The following is a 23795-nucleotide window of genomic DNA, read 5'->3' as shown; positions in this document are numbered from 1 at the left end:
CCGGTTTGAAGAAAAGGTCACTTCTCTAACAAATCTAATTTTATGAAACTTCTACTGACACTCGGGAAAAAGTCACTAAGGTTTTATTTTCCAGCTGATACCAGAAACCTCGTGCGGTGGTCTTGTGTCCGGTCCCCTCGACATACCTGGGGAGCTGAGGGATGGCCAGGGCTTCCAGCGTGGAGATCACCTCGGCCACACACAGCAGGGCACCCCCCAGGACGTTCTTCTCCTCCTTTGTTCCTAGAGCAATCAGCCTCACGGCAGTGTTCAGCACAGGGACAAAAGGCTCTGGATTTTCTGCACCAAAATTCTTGCATAGAAGCTTTAAGGTGTATAAAGCTGTCTGTCTGTTGATTGGTTGTTCTTCTAATGTCTTTCTTTTATGCTTCACCATGGCCACAAGGACTGGGACCAGTTCCAGGAAGTGGTAAACCTGAAAAAGACAGCCCACCGTCCCACATAATTAAAGCTACAAACAAAATGCTAGTCCTTTTCTCCAGTTTTACTGCTTGAGACTCTGCCTAAATGGAGATCAGACCAAGACGTCCTGCGCCACACGATTAAACACAAGCGACCTTTTCTCCATCTGCTTTATTTACTGATAAATGGACGCATGCGCTTGTGACCAATTCTGTATGTATATAAAGCACCCTACCCGTGTGGAGTGAAAGAGGATTAGAATCGTGCTAAGGTTAAGGCAACATATGGTCCATATTCAGCAAGAATACTGCGAGGGTGCAATTCCACTCTAAGAGCTCTTATGACACGTATATACGTGGCTCCTATCAAAATTAGCATCACATTTTAAACACACACGCATCACAGCATTGTATTTGGATAATAATACACTTATTTAAATTGTACCGCTGGAGAAACTTCAAGCAGTTAAATGCAGCTCTGATAAAGCAAAGAATGGGAAATGGGTCTGTAGCACAGTCTTCACTTACAATTTTCTTCTTCCAGGAGGTTTTCTGCTGTAATTTGTTGTTCAAAAGATCCAAAGCTTTCCGGCGAACAGAGGGCAGTGGGTTCTCCAGCAGCCCTCTGATCACAGGGATGAAGGTTTCTGTGGGCAGCAAGGCATTGACCTACACAGCAGTTTTACATTTAACAAAAAAGGAAAATAAAAAATACAAAAGGGAAGATGACTCATTTAAGACAGACTTCCATTCGCTGCACACCTTCTAGGTGTGAGGCATTTTCACTCACTATCTAGTTGTTAGACTAACCTTTTAGGGAGGCATTACTAACCACATTTATCAAACAACAACAAAAGGATGCTCACGCTAAGTGAACTGCTCAATGCCATGGAGCTAAGCAATTCAGCTAGATCTTAAACAGTGGTCTTGGCCAGTGATTTTACTGATGAACTAGAAACTCCACTGAATAGGTATCTTTTATTCCACTTGAATAAAGCGAACATTATACAGCGGGACATGAATCAATATTTAAAGCATCATATTTATTGAGGCACATGTTCTCATAATTGGTAGGGAAACAACTGTTTTCCAGATAAAATGATCTCCAGTCATCAAGAGATTCTTTTCCAAGAAGAATCTGGACTGCCTTCTGTTAAGCTATTGCTAAGTTTACTCTTAAAGTAAAACTTTCTGTTGAATAACTTTACGGTGACATAGAACAGCAACAAAACACAGAAGACAGGGAGAAATAAACACCCACCTTGTCCAGCAGGTCGTAAGCTTTACTGAGGAGTGCTCGCCAAAACTTCCCGGTGAGCTTGTCTGCGTTTCTTTCCATGGACTGTGCTACAGCATTAATGTAGCCCAGAACCATTTCCAGCAACCTGAAACACAGGAGACTCATAAGAGAGTCTTGTGTACTATTCTTCCAGCTTTTTGATTAAAAGTTTGAAATTATTTCCAAATACGAATTTTAAAAAGTAACATACCTCTGTTCAAGGCCTGTCAACACCTGAGGACCGCCACTTTCAACTACCTAATTTTTAAAGAAGGCATCATTAGAACAATATGACAGCCGATGATGAAAAATCATTTGAAGTGCAATGAAACATCAGAGACCGACCAACTCACTCCCCAGTGTTTTCTGACATTACAATTTAATCAGGTCCAGATCACCCCGTCATACTGTAATAACTCCATTTCCCTTAATTTAATTAGTCTTTTCACTTATTTTGATTACATTCTATAGATATTCAAACTATCTGTAAAGTACTACAAAGATTCAGAAAAATACAGCAAACGATTAACACCTATTAGTTTTCTAAAGTGCTAATCTTTCGTTAGCCCGTATCTAATTTTAAGATATTAAACTTAAGGACACAGCTGTAGTCCCCTCTGTATCGTTCCCTAATCCCAATCTCCTTCCACCCCAAGCCCCACAAACTTGCATCTGTGGCTGAATGTTATCAAAGAGTACGTATCAGCCGGCAACATGCTTTCTTGATGATATTAGATTTTTGAGATCTATCTATATGGTAACTTATGTTGTTCTAGTTCACGTTTTAACTGCACACAGTATTCCTCTCCATGCACCACGACTTATTTATTCATTCACCTCTCTTGGTAGATATTTAGTTTTAGGGCCCTTTTTTCCCCCCTTTAGTAACAGTGCTAAAAAAGAACCTTTCTCCTTGAGCATCTAGGCAAGTTTTCATAGAGAAAGGAAACTGCTAGATAGCAGGGGTGAGCATCTTCACTTTGAATGGACACTGCCCCACACTTTCTGAAGTGGCTGTACCAACTCCTGCTACCCATCACTGTACAAAAATGACCGTGTCCCCCCAGCCTTGCCACTTCCTGTATTAACAACTTTAAACTTCCTGCCAGTTTGATAACATCATGGTGGTATCCTCTATAATCTGAATTTTCCTTCTTACTAGGGAGGTTGTTTTGTCACATTGGCCATTTGTGATTCCTCTTCAATGAATTCATATTCTTTGCCAGTTGTCCTAACAGAAACGGATACTTCTTGATTTATAAACAGCAATACCCTTCTTTTAGTCTGTGGCTTTCTTTTCATTGTTTATGGTGGCTTTTGGTTCAAGTTCTTAAGAAATTCTTTTCCACCCTCCAGGTACAACGATGTTTTTCCCTTGGTTTTCTTCTCAAAGTGCTAAGTAATTCTTTTCACACTGAAGTTTTTAATCCACCTAAAACTGTCTTTTGTTTATATGTAAGATCAGTCTTTCTTCCCCCCACTTGGAAAACAGACCATGCCAGCTCTAGTTCTTGGACCTTTTCTCGCCCCACTGCCATGTGGTGCTACCAGCCATGGAGCACGTTTCTTACATCGCATGGGTGTGTCCGCCTGATGTCCAGTCACACTGACCTGCCTGCATGCTTGGGAAGCACCGCTGTTCTCGGCAAGCCTGCTGGACACAGAGCAATGTCTACGCTGATCACTCTCAAGTCCAATCACACTGACCCGCCCGCGTGCTTGGGAAGCACCGCCGTCCTCGGCAAGGCTGCTGGACACAGAGCAATGTCTACGCTGATCACTCTCAAGTCCAATCACACTGACCCGCCCACGTGCTTGGGAAGCACCGCCGTCCTCGGCAAGCCTGCTGGACACAGAGCAATGTCTACGCTGATCACTCTCAAGTGAGCTTGCTGAGCTAATTACCAGTTCTACAAGTTCATCAAGTCTCTTTTTTTCTGATTCTTACACTTCATTTCTTTTGCTGAGTAGGAATAGTGACAGAGGGCACTTTTGTTCCAGACTTTAACAGGCACATGTTAATGTCTCATCATGAAGTGTGCTGTAAACCACAGGCTTCTGACGGATGTCTTTATCAGGCTGAGAAGTTCTGTCCACCTCACAGTGGTGAGGATTATTTTGCTGAAATCAAGAATAAGCGCTGGATTCACTAAATTCTTTCTCTAAATATTTCAATGATCATAGGTTTCCCCCCGGATCTGTTCATGCATTATAACAGAAACAGAATACAGATATTTGAATGCTCAGCCATTCTTACGTTCCTGATCATGACCCTGGATTCTCCTGTTTCTTTATTTCTTCATTTTGTTTCTGTATTTCCCTCTTTCTCTCTAATTTAAAGTTTAGCACACAAACAGAAAGGTGCACGAATCATGTGTGTAGAGCTCACTATATTTGGGTAAAGAAACAGCATGTTATCAGCACCTCAGAATCCTTCCGCTACTTGACCCTGCCCTTTCCTCCTTCCCAAAGATAGAACTGTTGTTACGTCTAAAACCACAGGTGTGCTTTGCCTGTTTCTGAACTTCATACAACCGGAATCACAGGATGCATTCCTGTGTGTCTGCCTTCTCTCCTTCGATGTTATGCTGATGAGTCACCAGATAGCTGTGTGTCACTGAGGTTCACCCACGTCCAGCTATGACGAGACGCTCTGTCCACTCCACTGATGATGGACACTTGGGTTGTGGCCAGTTCTGGGCACCATGAACAATGCTACCACGAACATTCTTGTCGATGTCTTTTGGTGCACATGTTCACACACTTCTGCGGGTATATACCACTTGAGAACAGAACTGCTGAGCCACAGGGTTTACGTATATACAGTCTTGGTAGATCGTGCCCAACGGGTGTTCATGTTGAGGTGAAGAGCACTACCTGTTTCACGTTTTCATGAGAGACTTGCCGAGCTGTTTTTACTAGCCTAAAACACAGTTCCTTCAGAAAAAGCAAACACATTGAAAGAACATCTCACCTTTCTGATAAAATTATTGGAAGCCAGGAGCTGAGACATGAAGGACACTGACAAAAATTTAAAATGCCGCAGTTGCTTGCTAGTGTGAGCATCTATGTTAAAAACCTGGAGCATTTCTTCTTGTGATTCGCTCTTGTAAGATACTGATATGGGAAGGGTTTCTGAAAAAGAGCAACAAAACAAGTGACCTCACTCATCTTCGACCTGATTCTTTGGTATATAGATACAGACATAATGAGCAGGGTAATTTGAATCTGAATTCAAATTTGAATCCCACATTCAAATGCATACAATTTTTAGAGAGAAATCTGTTACTCTGTTATACACATAATATACAACATGTATATTATTATACATATGCATGTGTATATATAATTTGTTACACCCAGTTTTTCCTCTTCTAAATCAGTGAAAGATAGGAGTATATTTACCAAGAAAGTACCCAAACAGCCCTGAGAATAGAGTATGTAAGACAAAACCAACCAAACAAAAAATAAGGTAACTGAGACAAATAAATAGAAGACAAAGATACTGCAAAAGGAGTCTGAACTGGCTTCATGCCCCATTTCCAAAGCTGCAGAGACATTTACTTTGATGGCCCACAACAGACTAAAGGAGGGTCATCCCTTGCCTTCAACATTTAACCCTAAAAGCTGCAGATGTCTGTCCTAAAACTCTGTAGAATCCCACATTCAAATGTATCAAATATGAAAGGGGTTGGGGTGCCATGGCTGGGGGTCCGTGGTGGGCCACTTAAAAACCACTGTCCTAGAGAGTGACTCAGAATGAAGGCTTCGTCCTCAGCACGTCACCACACACAGCTCACCGGCGCCTCCCAGCTCTGTCCCTCCCAAACCGGGCCAAGCAGGGCAGACAAGGTAAACGGCCGGTCACCCAGACAACAGTCCCTGCGGAGTCTTCAGACCCTTCTTTCTAATGTACCTCACTGTTCTGCTCCAAAGGGCAGAGAACTAAGAACAGTCAACACGTCAGCCCTTTCTTAAGCCAACCTCATTGGTGCTGTAATTAGCGGAATTTTCTTCAAGACCCCTACGTGATAAAATTTTCATATTTAGTTACCACTGCTGTGGTACCTGCTTTATTTTTCTTCTTATAAAGGTCTTCACAGGAACTCCCTGGCGGGCCAGTGGTTAGGACTCCACGCTTTCACTGCCGTGGCCCAGGTTCAATCCCTGGTTGGGGAACTAAGATCCCTCAAGCCGCACGGCGAGGACAAAAAACAAAAAAAAAAGCTTCACATTTTAGGGAGAAACTAAGATACAGCTAATAAGATGCTGCTAACTTGCTGTCACTTTACCATCAATTCATCCCAGACACTTGGAACACTCCACAGCCCACACAGAGGCACAGAGGCACAGAGGTCTGAAAGTCAACGTGTGAGGAACAGCAAGCAGAAATCCCACTTACTGTTTTCCATAAACATTTGAGAAGGTAACAACCGTATACTCGAATAAAAATTACTAACTTTAAAAAATCCTTCTAAGGACGCACCATGGGTTCTGAAGACAAGCTGCATTACCTTCTGCCTCTCTCAAGCTTCCAGATTAAACAGTAATTAACATCGGACTTAATGCCCACCTTCTTTTTCCTCTGGCAGCTTCATTAAGTACTCAAGGATATTCATCAAGCTTTGGATCTGATGCTGCACAGTAAATTCGCAACAGACTGAAATCCAAAATTCAGTGTCTGCCTCTAAAACTGCATCCTGTGTAGAGGAGAGAAACAGGTCGTAAACTGCGCCTCTCCGATTTATGCTACTTAGTAGGTACAAATAAGGGAGACGTTTTAGAAGTACTTCTTCGCACAGAAAGCCACTCCACGCTGCTCCTTATGGTCACGTGTATGACCAGAGGAATCAGGTACTGAGCTTCTTACATAAAAAAGCCAATTATGAGGCATAATTCCAGGATAAACTGCATTATGATATCTGGCGGAAATGAACATACTACTTTACTTGGAGTAGGTTCTAGATCTATTCCTGGATCCCACGTCTAAGAAGCCATTTAAAAACAGCCCTGGACGTGTAACTTCTGCCCTCATCTCTCTTCAAAACAGGGCTCTTCAAAACTGTCACCTGCATCTCACTGACTTCAGTGACACCGACCCTCCTCCCCTGCCCCCTAAAAGGCTTCAACACCATGTTCAGGACACAGCTTAATTCCTGTACAGCTGTCCTCTTTGGGGCTTAATTAAAATACACCCACCCAGCACGGCACCAGCCTAGTTTCTTAGAAAAGTCAAGTCGCCCTCAGGAGAAGCCCTGTTGCTCCTGAGGGTATTCAGTGGCTCAGGCTCTGGAAGCAATTTCAGAGAATGCTAGAAACACCTTTAAGAGCCCTTCTGAGCACACACCGTTAAGTAGTGCACACTAAGCACCACCAGCCCCACGTTTAAAGTGCAAAGTAACACAAAATTTGTGTGAAACACCCCCCGTTTTTCCTTGTCACCGCGCCCTACGCTCTGACCTTTTCTCCGAAGGCAGCCACCAGCACTGTTTTGGTGACATACTGTTCAAACAGCAGGAGGAGGAGAACCCAGAGGAATCTCTCTGCGCCCAGGGTGCCAACAAGCTGGACGAGGACAGGCAGGCGCCTGTGCTCGGGCACGTGGGGCAGCGCGTCTACAAACACGTTCATGATCTTGACCACGATGCCCTCCACGTTCCTCGTGACTTCTGCAGAGTCGCCACCATCAGACTGCAGGACAGCAAGCAGGGACACTGAGTAGAAGCAAATAACCCTCCGAGAGACAAGTTATGAGCAGACACGAAAAGGCCTTCAGATGCGCCCCCAAAAAGTTATCAAAGGAATTCTAATAATCAAAGACCAATCGGTAAGTATTCAAGGAGCACATATAGATTATGTCCTCGGCACTCTGTGGCCCTGAGGGGACTAGGAAGTGCACGGCGTGAGCACTTCCCCAAAGGAGATGTATCATCTCCACGAGACACAACACACTTGTGAAAAGGTTAACAGGAGGCACTAGATGGCAGATGCCAAAGACGGGCCCTGAGAGCAAGGCTGCTCTCGGGCCGTCCTGCAAAAACCAAGCAGGATTTGAGTTGTGCCTCGAGAATGGTTTCATCTGAAGAGCAGAGTGTGGCAAGGCCATCAGCTCCCTGCTGCTTTCAGAATGAAGTTCAAACCACCTGGTGTGGGTACTCAGAAGATAACAGCCTAATGGATGAAAGGATGAAGGAACAGACACCTGCACAAACGGCTAGCCCGGTGCCCCTACTTCCACCCCCTTCGGCTCTCCACGTCCCTCACACACACTGCGCACACCACCCCCAGGCCGGGACTGCCTGCCCTTTCAGGGGGCAAATCCTATCTCCTCTTCAGACCCATTCAAAGTCCACTTCTTAATAAAGTCTGTGTGGTCATCCTGGCCCACGTGGACCTTCCCCTATCCTGAACTCTTCAGTGTTTATCAAATACCACTGGCATATACCATATTAACGCATATCGTTATTTTCCTTTTTATATACGTCTCCTGTAGTGGCTAACTTGCTGGACAGAGAATACCAACCTTGTACCAAGATTAAAAGGAGGAGGTGCTGGATATGGTCATCGCTGAAATGGTCAATAGCATGAGGAAAGACAGTGACAACAGTGGGGGTAAACAGAAAACGCAAGCGGACAGCCATGCCCATTCATGTGCAAGGCTACTTTTTAGTTTCAAAGTCTTCACTCCTTGCTGAGACTAGTCCGGCAGAGACCAGGTCTCACTCATCTCTTTGTGTACTGAGCTCTCAAGGGAATGCTTGGTAAATGTTTGTTGAATTGTATGTTAACACATTTGCTCTAAAACTTCCTATTTCATCGACCTACACAGGGGTCTTGTCAAACTGACGCAACGTCCTGAGATACACGGTAAATGTAAATGCACTTTGTCAGAGGAATGTTAAGGCACTTGTATAGTTATACTGGCAGTACAGCAGAACCAGCTCGGCATGTTTACAGGTATTTCCGCAAAAGACATTATTTCCAAGAGTACTCCTTAGCTTCACCACTTTAAAATTTAAGGGGCATAAATAACTGAGCATTTCAGAAAGGCTTTTCATGTCATGTATTTACCACTACTTGAATTTCATGCTATGTAAAATCTTAAAAATCAGAAAAATAACACCCATGATGGTGGAAAGACAGCTTACCTGCATAAGTGCTGGAATTACCATTTTCACTGTCTTGTTAATAACTTGAAAACTGTAAGTATCATCTAGACGCATCACATTGGCTCCCATAAATGTAAAAATAGACATGATGTTGTGTAGAACTTTATCCTGAAAGAAAACACATTTTTCCATATTTTCCATTTTAAGCACATCAAGTATCAAGATTCATTAAAATCAGCAATAAAAAGAAATAACTCAAATTAAAAATAGGCAAAGGATTCGCAAAGACATTTCTCCACAAATAAACAAACGGTCAATAAGCACATGAAAAGATGATCAGTATCAATTATTAAGAAAATGCAAAATCCAAATCAGAAGACACCACTTCATACCCACTAGGATGACTATTATAAGACAATAACAGCTGTGAAGGAGTGGGGACATAGAACCTCAGACACTATTTGGTGGGTACAAAATGGTACAGACGCTCTGGCAAATAGTCTGACAGTTTCTCAGAAAGTTAAGTTGGCATATGACCCAGCAATTCCACTCCTATTGAAAATACTGAAAACATATTCACATAAAATCTCCTATACGAGTGTTCACAGCAGCGTAACTGTTAACAGCCAAAAAGTGGAAACAACTTAAATGTCTGTAAACTAATGATAAACAAAATATGGTATACACGTACAATGGTATATTATACAGCCGTAAAAAGAATACTGATTCAAGCTTCAAAACGGATGAACCTTGGAAACGTTACATGAAGTGCAAAACAGACACAAAAATGGCCACGTATTATAAGATTCCATTACAGGAAACGTCTAGGATAGGGAAGGTAGATCAGGGTTGCTGGTGGTAAAGGAAACAGGCAGTGAATGCTAATGCATACGGCGTTTCTTTCTGGGGTTGATGAAAACGTTTAGGAAGTACATAATGGTGATGAGTGTACAATTCTGTGAATGAAGTAAAACCACTGAATCGTATACTTTAAATGGGCGGCATTTAACTATAGATTCATATGGCATACGAACTATATTTCAATGAAAACAAAAGAAAAATAGCAATGATTCTTAATTTTTTCTGGAATATCTACCCCTTTGAGATCTACTGACTCTACACCAAGGGCAAAGAAAACCCATACACATTAAATCTTGTATATGATTTTAGTAGATTGAGAGACCCGCTAAAGGTCATGGAGAACCAACTCCAGGTTAAGTACATCTGACCTAAATCCCCTACATGAAAATATTTTCAATCTCTTCAAAATTTTTTAAATGACGTATTTCTATAAGGAACACAATTTCTTTAACTGAGGTACTTTATAATCAAATTAATTTTAAGTCACTGGTTGAAAGCTGTGTGAGGATTACCTGAGGATTCACAGGATTTTTTCCAAATAACACTAATACCACCACTTATTGGACAGCTACATTGCACCTAGCACCGTGCTAAGTGCTAACAATAAATTATCCAATCCCGTTCTCACAACAATCCTACGAAGAAGGTTACTATTATTCTCCACTTCACAAAAAGGGGAACCAAAGCTTAGCAAGATCAACCAGCTTACGGTCTCAGCTATTAAAGAAGCAGGGCCAAGAGTCCCATCAGCGCTGTAAGATCCAGAATGTCCACTGAATTCAGAACAGTGCAGGCCTACGCATTTCCACGGAAAAAAATATCTGCTTAAGTCTTAAATCATTAACACTTACAGGAAATATTCCAGCAACAGTACCCAAAAGTAAAAGGGCATGGTGATGGGTCTGAGGCATCTCGGAAACGCGGATGCACTGAACTATCAATTCCACGTTGAACTTCTCCTCATCGAGAACATCTACAGGGCGAGAAATAAAAAATCTCTAAGTGGTAGGTACATTCATACTCAGAGTAGATAATCCTTCCCCCCTTTCCTTCCAACAAATTACACACCTTTTGGTATTTTGCCGCCATCTGGAGAGAGTTTTTGGCAGATGTTAAGCAAACAACTTAGAATTAACTGTTTGGTGTATTCCATACTTCCCTGCTCCGGTGGCAAAGGCTCTAAACACCTTCAGGATGCCCAGAGGAGAAATGATGGGAAATGAAAGAGTTGTACAATTTCAGTGCTGCATTAATGACCACTGTCCAGAACATATATTAAATAAACATTTAATTTAAAATAAAACATTAACATTAAACATTTAATGTTAATAAAATATTAACATTATTTAAACATCAAGTCTAGGGCTTCCCTGGTGGCGCAGTGGTTGAGAGTCCGCCTGCCGATGCAGGGGACACGGGTTCGTGCCCCGATCCGGGAAGATCCCACATGCCGTGGAGCAGCTAGGCCCTTGAGCCATGGCCGCTGAGCCTACGCGTCCAGAGCCTGTGCTCTGCAACGGGAGAGGCCACAACAGTGAGAGGCCCGCAGACCGCAAAAAAAAAACAGAACAAAATCAAGTCTAGAGCCTGCGCTCTAAAGCCCACAAGCCACAGCTACTGAGCCCGTATGCTACAACTACTGAAGCTCACGTGCCTAGAGCCCCTGCTAGACACATCTACAGAAAGCCTGCGAGCAGCAACAAAGACCAAACGCAGCCAAAAATAAATAAATAAACTTATTAAAAAACCCAAAAAACAGCAAGTCTATAAACATGATGTAAGATTTCTAACTCTGATTCTCCTAGTGCAGGCAGGCGCTTATGTCACATTACCTCTCCTCTCTATCACACCTTCCATCAACCTATTTTAAATCTCCTTAGAGGACAACCTTGGGAATTACTTTCTTTTTGGACGAGAGCACACATCCACGATGCAACGCATACACTATAGCTATCTAATAACGCACACCTAAAAAATACAGCGGGTGTCACACTATATCCTTAAATACAAGTAATGATGCCCCCGGGGACATGGTGTTGAAAGTGAGGAAGGAAAGTAGGCCGGAGAAAGCGCTCATTTATTACGTGATACAGGATGAAGGTTAGTTTCGGGCCCTGGCAACGGGTTCCTATAATCATTCTTTAAATCTTTCAACTATAGTATTCAACTTGCTCTATTTTACAGACTAGCTAAGCAAGAAGTGAATGTGAAAAGAGAATGTTAAATAAAATAAGATGGGCAAGAATTAGAATCTCATTCTCTCACAGATCAAAGGCAAGTGTCATTACCTTGACAGCAGGTTAAAAAGAGTCGGTATCAATATCTGAGGACTTTTGAGTTTCTTTTTGTGCTGCAGTAATTCTAGGATGAGGGTTGCTCTTTGCCAGTAAGAACCGCCAACTTCCTGAACAGATTCTAGATCTTGTGATTTTCTGGGAAACAGACAAGACAAAAAGTTAGAAGAGTAAACATTATCAACGCTAATAAGTAAAAATGACTGTATCCGATTATGCCCAATTGATGGGTATCAAAAAATCACAATGGTTCCAAAACATCCAAGGCCTAGGGGACAACAGTGTTCTCACTGCATTCATGACTCTTACTTCTGCTGCATTTTCTGCCTCCTTGTTTGCTGAATTGTGCCTAAGGACTTAGTTTTATCTGGTGGCTCCAGTTCTATTCTGACTTGTTCAGCATTAACGGAAATCTGGAATATGAAGGAAGAATGGGTGATGACAGGATTCCATGGGTTAAAATTAGAGCAGTTTACGTTTATTCAAACAGATACAATGAACATGTTTCTGTCCACTTTGTCCCCCTACAACCCTACAGCCCAGTCCAATGCCCAAAGGCAAATATCACTGACAATTTCTTATGTATTGTTTGGGAAATTTTCCATATACCAACAGCTCTATAACGATTAAACACAGACAGACAGACAGACAAACAGACAGACAGACAGACACACACACACACACACACTCACAGAGGAGCATATTATGTACACTGCTCTGTGCCTTAATTTGTTCCACTTAACTCATCTTAGAAATCTAAGTAATTATGTTAAAATTCTGAAAACTGCAGAATCTGGATACTAAGACTTTACCACACTATTATCTATTTTTGTGAAAGTATTTTCCTAAAAAAGCACAACAAAACAAAACACTAAGTAACTAGGTGGTTATTCTGATCTACAGCTAGGTTTCAATATACATATAAACCAATGAGCAGATTCTCAATTCCATTCTATATGTCATTAAACAGCTATTTAAATCAAGCAGAATAATCCACGACCCAGCTGAACATGAAGCCACCATTCATTCCTGTTCTTGCATAAGAGGGAGATCCTCCCTAATATGAGTAAGATCCAAACTAACATACACCCTACGTGTTCAAAACTATAATTATTTCATACAATAAAAATAATGATGGGGCTTCCCTGGTGGCGCAGTTGAGAGTCCGCCTGCCGATGCTGGGGACACGGGTTCGTGCCCCGGTCCGGGAAGATCCCACATGCCGCGGAGCAGCTGGGCCCGTGAGCCATGGCCGCTGAGCCTGCGCGTCCGGAGCCCGTGCTCCGCAACGGGAAAGGCCACAACAGTGACAGGCCCCCGTACCGCAAAAAATAATAATAATAAAATAATGATGAAGACTTATAACATTGATTTTGCACTTTCTCTATGACTTCCTTTTCCATGATTCTGGTTAATGGGAACATCTGACTTCCTAAAAGCATTATAAAATGGAGGAAACTTAAACATGGTATTACTTGGAAGAGAGTAAACATCAATAAACAAATGGCAGGAAGTTTGCAACTTACCCCTTTAAAAACACTGCTAACAGTCTGAGCACAATGTGAGTTTTTACAGTTCACCAATAAATCAAACAATGTGCACAAAAGCTTCTGCTGAACCCTTTCATCCGAAATAGCTGCAAAAAATGGCTTCGTAATCTAGAGGCAGAAAAAAGGGCAATTGAGATAAATGAACAAACTTCAATTCCAAACATGATCTTTCTATCATTCTCTTTTACAATGTGAAACTGGTCTCCATTTTCTCAGTTTAAATGACTCATGTACATCATTCAGTTTTGCAAAATGGGTCAAATATATCATATTCCTTTAAGATATGCCCAGTCTATTTTCTTGAAGTAAGACATTACAGATCTTTGAAACCCTGAACATGTTTTAGTTTCTGACAGAAATCACTGACCTTTTCGAGGGCTGTAATCTGAATGGTTGGCATTCCTGTGCAAAGTTCCTTTGTTGTGTGCACAGCTTTTATAAATATATCTAGACTCTTCGGGTCCTTATGTAAAAGGGAAGCTGAATATTCATTATATTTTCCCAGAATGAGATGCAGAGCAATGACCTCATCTTTCAGGACAACTGTGGGCTCCTTCTGGATCTTTTCTAACAGTTGTTCAATCACAGGCAACAGCTGAGAAAGTACCATCTAAAGTTTGGAAAATTTATTAGTAAATAGTTATCTATATGGATACAAGTCTTTGCTAGCTGTACAAAGACATCCGAAGATATGCTGCAAGACTGGAAGCTTAGCCTGGAGAAAAAAAACCAATAAAATAATGACCTCTTAAGACACAGGGATAGCTATTAATCCAACTAAGGCACCCAGGTCCCCTCTGACAGTTCAGTCTGTAACAGTCAAAAGCTCCAAACCCTTTAGAGATGACAGGAAAAATAATCTGTGAGCATCCTAACACTTTCTGAAAATAGGAAATACAAACTCAAGTTTTGGACTACAAAAATAAATTGTAGTTTTTCTACACTACATTTCCAATGCTGTGTAATTAATATTAATTCAAATTATGTATCTGAAGTCTTTAATAACTCAACCAGGAGTTAGCAAATTACGGCTTGCAGGCCAAGTCCAGAGGACCATCTGTTTTTGTCAATTTTGTTTACTGAAACACAGGCATGCTCATTTGTTTACATACTGTCTGAGGCTGCTTTCGCAATACAATGGCAGAGCTAAGTGGCTGCAACACATTCTGTATGGCCCACAGAGCCTAAAATATTTACTACTTGGTTTTTTACAGACCAAGACTGTCAATTCCTTGTTTATACCAGGCTGATAAAGGCCATCTGTTTGCTTACAACAAGACAATATAATCAAATGGCTTTTACTCCATTTGATTCCTCTTTTAGTTCAGGTTGCAGTGAGTCCAAGAACGGTAAGGTCCATGGGCGTTTTTGGAACACAAGGATGAGAAGCAGTTTTTCTGTACCAGCACAAACCACCACACAAACATGTGATTCACAACCTCTTTCTTTTGAATCACAGGCTTCCTTGACAACATAATGAAAGCTTTGGATTCTCCCCACAGAAAAATGTACAGCCACATACATTTTAAAAATGAGTAAATGATTTTGAAATGTGCACAGACATTTATGTTCAAATATATTATTTTGTGGAGGATTTTCACCTGAAGAACAAACAAAAACTGACAGTTTTTCAGCAGTGCATCGCCAGTGTTTTTCCCTGTGTAACTGTAAAATTCATTTAAAATCACATCAGTGATGAGACAGGGATAACACACAATTTTAAAATGGAAAGAAACTCACTAATACTTGCTTTTTGTATCCTGTATCTCTTTTCTCCACCTCAACTCTTCCCCCTCCCAAATTAATAAAATGTTCACATCTGAGTGTATACATGCAACTCTCACAAAGTCTTACGCACATGTGAGCAGTTACAATAATCTTTAGTAACATCACATGGATTGGACAGCCCACTTAAACTGCACATACCTCACTGCTGACGTCCTGAAGTACTTTCATCAAATCTTTTGCAATATAAGATGGGCAACTATATACACAATAAAGTAGGTTTTTCAAAGTTTCAGACAACTTCTGATGAGATTTCAGCTTCTTTTCTCTCTGTAGTTCCTCAAATAAAGTAGCCAAATCCTAGTATACAAAAAAAGAAAACCGGATTGGAAAAAAAAAAGTTACATGTACTACTTATGGAAGATTCTTTCCCAAATGATGCGACACTGCTCATGATTTTCAATAGCCTTAATAGGAAAGGGTATCACTACCCATCAGGTAGCTTACTATCAAAAGCTAAACACTGGCCTCTTAGCCAGTAAAAAGATAGCAGAAATGAAACATGGCATTGCTATCTTTTTTAAATGGGGGAAGAAAGACGTGCAGACATTGACATATCAATTTCTAAATTCAATGACTTAGTCAATAAAAATCCCTGCAGGGCTTCCCTGGTGGCGCAGTGGTTGAGAGTCCACCTGCCGATGCAGGGGACACGGGTTCGTGCCCCGGTCCAGGAAGATCCCACATGCCGCGGAGCGGCTGGGCCTGTGAGCCATGGCCGCTGAGCTGAGCCTGCGCATCCGGAGTCTGTGCTCCGCAACGGGAGAGGCCACAACAGTAAGAGGCCCGCGTACCGCAAAAAAAAAAAAAAAAAAAAAAAAAAATCCCTGCAAAGCAGAATGTCAAGAAAGGAGAAAAAGGTTCATGTGTCCACACGGGCATACACACTCTCAATCTTCTTTGCTACTGAGTTTACCTGAGCAACATAGGTGGCATCTGAGGTGATCTCCTCTGCTTTAGGAACCACATGATCTATGATCAGATGAAACTGGGATGCCACTCCGCTGAGGGCCTGGAGACAATGAATGGCAGCCCTACGTACTTCTTTTATGGGGCTTCCCAGATTAACGAGTAGAGATGTCACCACTAAAACCAAAGGGAAAAAAATTTAAGTAACGATTCAAAACACTGAACCAGTGTAAAACTTCAATAGTACCAAAGGGTGCATGATGCAAGTTTTCCTCTCAACTCCAGCTCCCTCTCTGAAGACCAGTCACTGTTTAATTGTTTGTTTTCTATGCTAGAGAAGTGTTAGACATTTTCTGTTATATTCTTTTGAAAACACACAAATGAGACCACAGCATACATATCCTGTTGGGCACCAACTGCTATCACATCTCAATGTATACTGGAAAGGTTTTCCATGTAAGTACATACATATCTACGTTAAGTATCCTTTTAAAACCGTATACAAATGCTCCATTGTATTTTACTTTACTGGTTACTGGATTTTACCTTACTGGTAAAAGTTTAGATTGTTTCTAGTCTTTTGGCATTAAAACTGCTGCAACAAACACCGTGTACATACATCCTTGCACAAGAGTGCAGAGGAAATAACCCATCTGTGCATGACACTTTGCAGATATTTTGTCCTGAATAGATGTTTGTTTTCACTTTCTTTTTGATGCGAAATTTTATAGCTTTATAGAAGAATTTTTCTTCTAGTTTTACATGCTGCTTTGAAAGGTGCTCCCCACTCTAAAAGAGTTTTAAAAGTATCTACCTCTAGTATTCCATATTTTCTTCTAACACTAAAACTAAGTGTTTTTTAATGTGAAATCTTTAGTTCAGGTGAAATTTTTGTCCAAAGAATAAGGTTGGAGTCAAGCTTCTTTAATGTTTGCAAATGGCTAGCAGATGTCCTATGTAACAGTCAACCTAAGAACCCCACAGATCTGGGATATCAGCTTTGTCCTTCATACATCTCATCAGTATCTGAAACGTATCTATTTTTGCCAACTATACTTCTAGAACCATGTTCAGTAAAAATGATGCACTTAACAGGAATGCTTTTGTTTCGCCAATTATGTGGCAAAAATACTAGCTTTTGATTTGAGAAGTATTTTCATCATGTTACTCCTACTCTGCTGTCACTTAATTAGGAGTAATTACTGATTTTTATCTCATGCCTTTTCAGATCTTTGGACATCATTATATGGGTTTTCTCTAGCCAGTTATATAATAGAATACCTTGTTTTGAACCAACTTTGTATTTTGGAATGAACTCTGGGGGAATGTTTATTTTCTAAAATAATGTTGCTGGACCCAGCAAGTATTTTATTTAGAATTTTTGCATCATTATTAAATACAGCCATCGCCTTTTATCTGTAAGGATGTTGTGCTGGTTTTAGACAAAGAATCTGGAAGTTTTCCTTGGTTCTATGCCCTGCCCACTTCAATAACACTGAAATAACCGGCTTCAAGGACCTGGTAGAAATCAAGTGAATCAGGGTTTTTTGAAGAAAAGTCTCCAGGGTAAAGAGACATCTAAATTCCTTTTATGGTAATTAGTTATTTAAGCTTTATTCCATACTATTTACTGGGGCAAATTTTGGTGATTTTTATCTTGCTGGAAATGATCCATTCTACATACACTACTTCTGGAATGCTAAGGAAGAGTGTGATAAGCTTTCATACTCTTCCAAGAAGGTCATATGAAAGCTGGAAATCCTTCCTGGTCTCCATGACATTAATTTATAAAGTAAAGCCAAAAATGAACAGCTGAGAAGTTGAATTCATACAAAGGGCAGCATCAGGCCAAGGTATCTGTTTGCTACAATTCCCAGTAGAGTGGGGCAGAGCTTTCAGAAAAAGCCAAATTCAAAAACAAAGTACTAACTACTATGGTTACTATGTTCAAGTAAGTAACTGGAACCCAAGGTGGGTTAAACTACATTATTTAAGCAATCAGCTGTTAAGTATGTCCTTCCACTTAAAAGTCTATGTGACTTCATTCTCTCAACAATTTTTTTCAGATTTGAAATAGCATATTTTACATAAAAGCTGAAAAGAATACTTGAGTTTTGCTTTTAAACATGTAGATAAACTTACTATATTGATAAGGCATAACAAACCAACAGCAGCCTCCAGCTTACAAACATTAAACTCTTATTCATTTAGCAAAGACTTGCTCTATGCAAGCCTGAGCTGGAATACATATTTGCAAAGAAAGTAAAACAACTGGTTAGATTCCCAAGCCACTGACAAAAAGTTAACTCATACAATTATATTAATATTGCAAACCCTTTTTCTTTTGCACAGCATAATATTTTCTTGTAAATATATGAAAACAAATACCAGCCAACACTTCCTAGACTCCTAAGGGAAAAGGTATGGCTAGAAGCTCACTGTGGATTCACAGTGGAGTGCTCTGAGGACAGGTGCAATGAGGAAGCAGCCCTCTACTTGAGGCCCTGGGGGACTCTAGTGGTCCTTGAGCTTCCATGAAGAAGAGTGCATCTCTCCTGTTTTCAGTGGAGTAACTGTGACATATCTAGGCAGCATAAATGCAAAAGTACTTCAGGAAGTGGGGAGGTGACAGAAGGCAAGACAGCAGGGGTAAAAAGGGAGCCCGTCTTGCAGCAATACCAGAGGAAAAGTTAGGTCCTTTGGTCATGCTATGTACAAAGAGGCATATATTCCTCAGAAGCCACTGCCTTTGATGCCAAAGGATAGCACATTTCACACCTAATTAGAAAATCTAACTACTTATGACTCGTTTTTTTGAAAACTCGTAAGTTTAACAGTAGATAACTATTTTAATAAACTATGGTATCACCACACAAAATATTCTGCAGACATTTAAAAAATATATATAATTCTATATTTATTAATATAGAAAGATGCTTACAATGTATTCATTCAAAAAGTTTAAAAAATGCCCAGGACATATACCCTGAGAAAACCATAATTCAAAAAGAGTCATGTACCACAATGTTCACTGCAGCACTATTTACAATATCCAGGACATGGAAGCAACCTAAGTGTCCATCAACAGATGAATGGATAAAGAAAATATGGCACATATATACAATGGAATATTACTCTGCCATAAAAAGAAACAAAATTGAGTTATTTGTAGTGAGGTGGATGGACCCAGAGTCTGTCATACAGAGTGAAGTAAGTCAGAAAGAGAAAAACAAATACCGTATGTTAACACATACATATGGAATCTAAAATACAAAAAGAAAAGGTTCTGATGAACCTAAGGGCAGGACAGGAATAAAGACACAGACGTAGAGAATGGACTTGAGGACACAGGGAGGGGGAAGGGCAAGCTGGGACGAAGCGAGAGAGTAGCCTGGACATATATACACTACCAAATGTAAAATAGATAGCTAGTGGGAAGCGGCTGCATAGCACAGGGAGATCAGCTCGGTGCTTTGCGACCACCTAGAGAGGTGGGATAAGGAGGGTGGGAGAGAGACGCAAGAGGGAGCGGATATGGGGATATATGTATACATATAGCTGATTCACTTTGTTATACAGCAGAAACTAACACAACACTGTAAAGCAATTATAGTCCAATAAAGATGTTAAAAAAAAAAAGTCCAGGAAATTCACATCCGAAAAACCTGAATAAACCTTCTTAAAAGTAAATCCACCTTAAAAAGGGACTGCAATATTTCAGTAAGTAGTGGAGAAAAAATTACATTCGTGGGATTTTATTGTGTAAGTAAAACTTAAAATTGTATATCTATCTCACATATAACAAAATTTTGGTTACAACTGTAATTATGTGCTCTTTCAAGGAGCTAATAAAAGATAAATATTGGGAAATTGTTCTGGGGAAAATGTATGATCATCCACTTTGCTTTCATAGAAAATTTATAACAAGTGATTTGGGAATAAAAACCTTAATCAAGAGCATGTTCAAATTCTCCACAGGCCACTCTCATTCCTCTGATACTTAAATGATTCCATCATCCTCGTCAACTTTCTCATCGTCAATCACTATAGGGTCTAATTCTGACAGATCCTCTCATTTGTCATAGCTTTGCAAGTCAATCCACTTCTCAACAGCATATTTATCAACTTTGTGAAATTCTGCATCTTTTGCAAAATTTACAATTTACTTTATAAAAACAGAAGTTTTATTTTTGGGTGTTTCATTAGTGAGCGTCCAACCTGAAAATTACTTTATACCTGATAAAAGAGATAAATCCAGGAGGGTTGCTTGAATGGAGACCAATTTAATAATTAATCAGTTGAATGCTGAATTGTATTATGATGGTTTGGCTTCCCTAGACAGCCCAGTTACTATTCAAAAAATGAACAGATGGATATTAAAAACCCATGATTAACCACCTGCCATTTTTATTATCTGTTTTGGTGAGATTTTGCCACTGACGTTTAGAACTTAAAAGCAATACTCAGAAGTAACCAAAAACAGTCTACAAATACACAAAAATAGATACGCACACAAATACATACATACACAGACAGAAAGAGTATCCACCCACACTAATAAAAAAATAAAAAGAAATTCTCCAAACTACGACCTTCACACACCACACGTGGAGAAAGAATTGCCATCTGGTCACGACAGAACGGAACGATGCTACTTGTAGTACCTGGAGAAGATGCGGATGCCAGCTGATGTTTACACTGAGCTTTCTGAGAAGAGAGCATTGCAAAGCCCACATAAAGAGCTTGAGTCTGCAGCACTGTTGTCACCCTGCAGTTAAGTGGATTTGAAAGGCTAGAACCATAGGTCCATAAAACAGAAAAGAACTTGAATAACTGGAAAACATCTTCTAGATGTACCTAAATTAAAAACAAAACACAGTGAAGTTTAATTTAATTTTTACTCACATAAGCTGGTTCCAAATCCTCTTTCCACCAGTGTACAATTACAGAAAACAATTTATCGCAACGTTTTGCTTTGTCTAGTCACTTAAAATTATTCTCTGCTTGGTACTTTAACCGGCTGGGAAGGGTGTGAAAGAATTCAGACGACTCACTATAATTTTGCACTTGAACACATTTAACAACAATGGAAAGCATGAGGTTGCCAGGCAGAAAACCAAGACAAAAGTGATGTCGGGAAGCCTCACTAAGAAAGTACCGTGAGGGTGGAGTGAGCAGTGTCAACTGTGTCAAATGCTGTCGAGAGGGCAGGTAAGACAAGAGCAAAGAACTGACCACTGGGCGTGGCAGCACAGAGGTCACGGTGCCGTGATGAAATCTCTTCACCGAGCGGCTGCATATCCTAAATCACCTCTCTGAACTGCAGTTTCTCATTGGTAATGACAGTAGTCAACCGAACATATCTGGCCATTGCGATTACTAAACACCTGAGCAGGCCTAACGCATGAGGAGGCCGGCAGCAATGTCAGTCTCCGTCCAACCTACCGACAGGTGTCACGAATCAGCACTGCTTTACAGGGTCTGCATCCATCACCACACGCTCGTCACTGTCTAAAAGTCTACTTTCATGTTCATTAAAAACTGTCATAACTCAAAGAATCTACAACATCTTCTTCAAGGGGAGAGTCTGCCTGAAAAAGGTGAGCTAGTACCTTCATGAAAAGTTTCATCAGAACCCGAAAATGGACGGTGTCAGCACCACTGAGAACCAGCTCGAAGAGCCCAATGAGCAAGCACAAGTAGTCTCTGCTGTCTTCTTTCAGCTGCTCAGGATTCCACCAGGTATCGTCTACGGGGACGTTAAGAGAAGGAGAAACGGTGCATAAACTTATGCAAATACACCGCTGAGAACTTCTCATTCAAGACAAAGAACAAGTTGTGGAATCAATAACTCAGTTTTCCATAGTATCACATTGAAAGGATTCACAGCTTGTTCTACCTTTAGGAAAAGATTTAGGAGCCTTTAGTGCATGAATAAAATTTTTCAGTGAAAACACGAATAAAACTGAGTCCTCCACAGCAATCCTCCGGGCAGTCTTGAGCTGTTCTACATAATGTGCCCACAGCTCCAATGGTATCCCTCTGTCCATCATCAGCTCAAAATTCCATTCTGAGGGGATCTCCTGAAATGTTAAAGGAAGCAAAAATAGCACAAGTTTAAAGGGGTTCTGAACATGGGTTATACAGATGGACTGCAATGGCTATATGACTGGGTAATATGCAAAATTTTGTCTATGTGTGTATTTGGGTGGGGAGAGGAATAATAGTTTTAATCAGATTTTTAAAGAGATCTAACCATCACTATTCACAAGACACAAATAAGTTCATCATGGCTTCATTTTATCTATGTTTTCTTAAAACATCATCTCTAAAAACAAATGTTATTCATGTAATTTATCCTTGTCAAATAAAGGGCAGGCACGTTTCTAAACAGAAAAATAAGGTACTGGATTTCCAAGAGATCCTTAAAGGGACTTTTCTCATTTCATACTTTTCCTGCTTATCTGAAGAAGGTACATGGTCAAATCCCCAAACTTGCAGATGATTCTAAACAAGAAGCAAAACGTTAAGGTGTTTAGATGTTACACTACAAGCGCCAAAAGGAAGCATGAGAAATGGTGCAGGAAAACAACAAACGAGACTCCATGTAGGTGAGCGCAGAATAATAACTTGGTAGGAAAATAACCCAAAGCCAGACTTTTAAGATAATAACTCTAGTGAGGGATTTCATTGGCTCAAAGTGCTGCTACTGCCGAAAAGATGCTCGGGTCTCTCAGAAAGGGCATCAAATATAAAACCACCTGTTATCTACGTGTGTATAAAACACTCGATTTGTCCACACTTTACCACTGAGAACAAACACAGTCCGGGTCACCACACTTTCAAAAAATAAAGAAAGAAGTTAAGAAGGGCTCATCTGGGTATGTGGGTGTGTACGTATGTATTTATTTGCCACGCTACGTGGCTTGCAGGATCTTAGTTCCCCGACCAGAGATCAAACCTGGGCCCTGGCAGTAAAAGAGTGCCGAGTCCTAACCCCTGGACTGCCAGGGAATTCCCTGGGCTATTTTTTAAAATATGAAGATTCAGTCTCTTAAAGTTTACATAAATTTAGCTATAATGGCTATGACCAGAACTTATAAAATCCTGAGAGTATAAGTGAACGTCAAAAAGATGGGATTTGTTGAGCATCTCCTACAACAAGGAACCCTCTGAAGTCTGGAAAACAAATAAAATCAAGACACTATTAAATACAAGACACTATTCCATGGCAGGTATTAAAAGAAATAATCCATAACCCCAAGGTGTGGTGTTTCGTAAAAATATCAACAACTGAAACATGTTCCTTAGTAAGACTGTCAAAGATAATAGTATGCTGGCAAAATCCAAATTAAAATAATACAAAAGATCTATTCTAGTAAACAACAGAATGAAACAATACTTTATTCAAGCACTAATATATCTAGTGAATTCCTCACCACTAGACGTAGTTAAGTATAGCTTGGATACTTACCCAATAATGATGATACAGGGGAGAGTCAACTATCAGACACAAACACCACAAACGTGAAATTCCATGATTCAATTAAATTTCTTGCAAAAGGAAGACAGCACCTAATCCACTA

The 23795-nt window shown here is 40.5% G+C and overlaps 1 protein-coding gene across 4 annotated transcripts in view; it reads right to left on the bottom strand.

The window, feature by feature from the left end:
* The window catches only part of HEATR1 (HEAT repeat containing 1), a 48280-nt gene that overhangs the window by 7712 nt on the left and 16773 nt on the right, over positions 1–23795 (bottom strand). For all 4 annotated transcript variants that reach the window (XM_060035009.1, XM_060035011.1, XM_060035012.1 and 1 more), the window contains 19 exons: positions 22109–22292; positions 21822–21958; positions 20874–21066; positions 16217–16386; positions 15442–15600; positions 13883–14125; positions 13492–13623; positions 12275–12378; positions 11960–12103; positions 10740–10858; positions 10523–10644; positions 8850–8978; positions 7162–7392; positions 6275–6401; positions 4676–4836; positions 1913–1959; positions 1684–1807; positions 951–1091; positions 147–436 (listed from right to left, as the gene is read on the bottom strand). In XM_060035009.1, coding sequence (XP_059890992.1) covers positions 147–436; positions 951–1091; positions 1684–1807; positions 1913–1959; positions 4676–4836; positions 6275–6401; positions 7162–7392; positions 8850–8978; positions 10523–10644; positions 10740–10858; positions 11960–12103; positions 12275–12378; positions 13492–13623; positions 13883–14125; positions 15442–15600; positions 16217–16386; positions 20874–21066; positions 21822–21958; positions 22109–22292 — 2957 coding nt within the window. The remainder of the gene's footprint in view (positions 1–146; positions 437–950; positions 1092–1683; positions 1808–1912; positions 1960–4675; positions 4837–6274; positions 6402–7161; positions 7393–8849; positions 8979–10522; positions 10645–10739; positions 10859–11959; positions 12104–12274; positions 12379–13491; positions 13624–13882; positions 14126–15441; positions 15601–16216; positions 16387–20873; positions 21067–21821; positions 21959–22108; positions 22293–23795) is intronic.

The sequence above is a fragment of the Delphinus delphis genome, chromosome 16 (assembly GCF_949987515.2).
Source record: "Delphinus delphis chromosome 16, mDelDel1.2, whole genome shotgun sequence".
NCBI classification, from domain to species: Eukaryota; Metazoa; Chordata; class Mammalia; order Artiodactyla; family Delphinidae; genus Delphinus; species Delphinus delphis.
The sequence above is the reverse complement of the archived record's forward strand: the minus strand, read 5'-3'. Positions and strand labels throughout refer to the sequence as shown.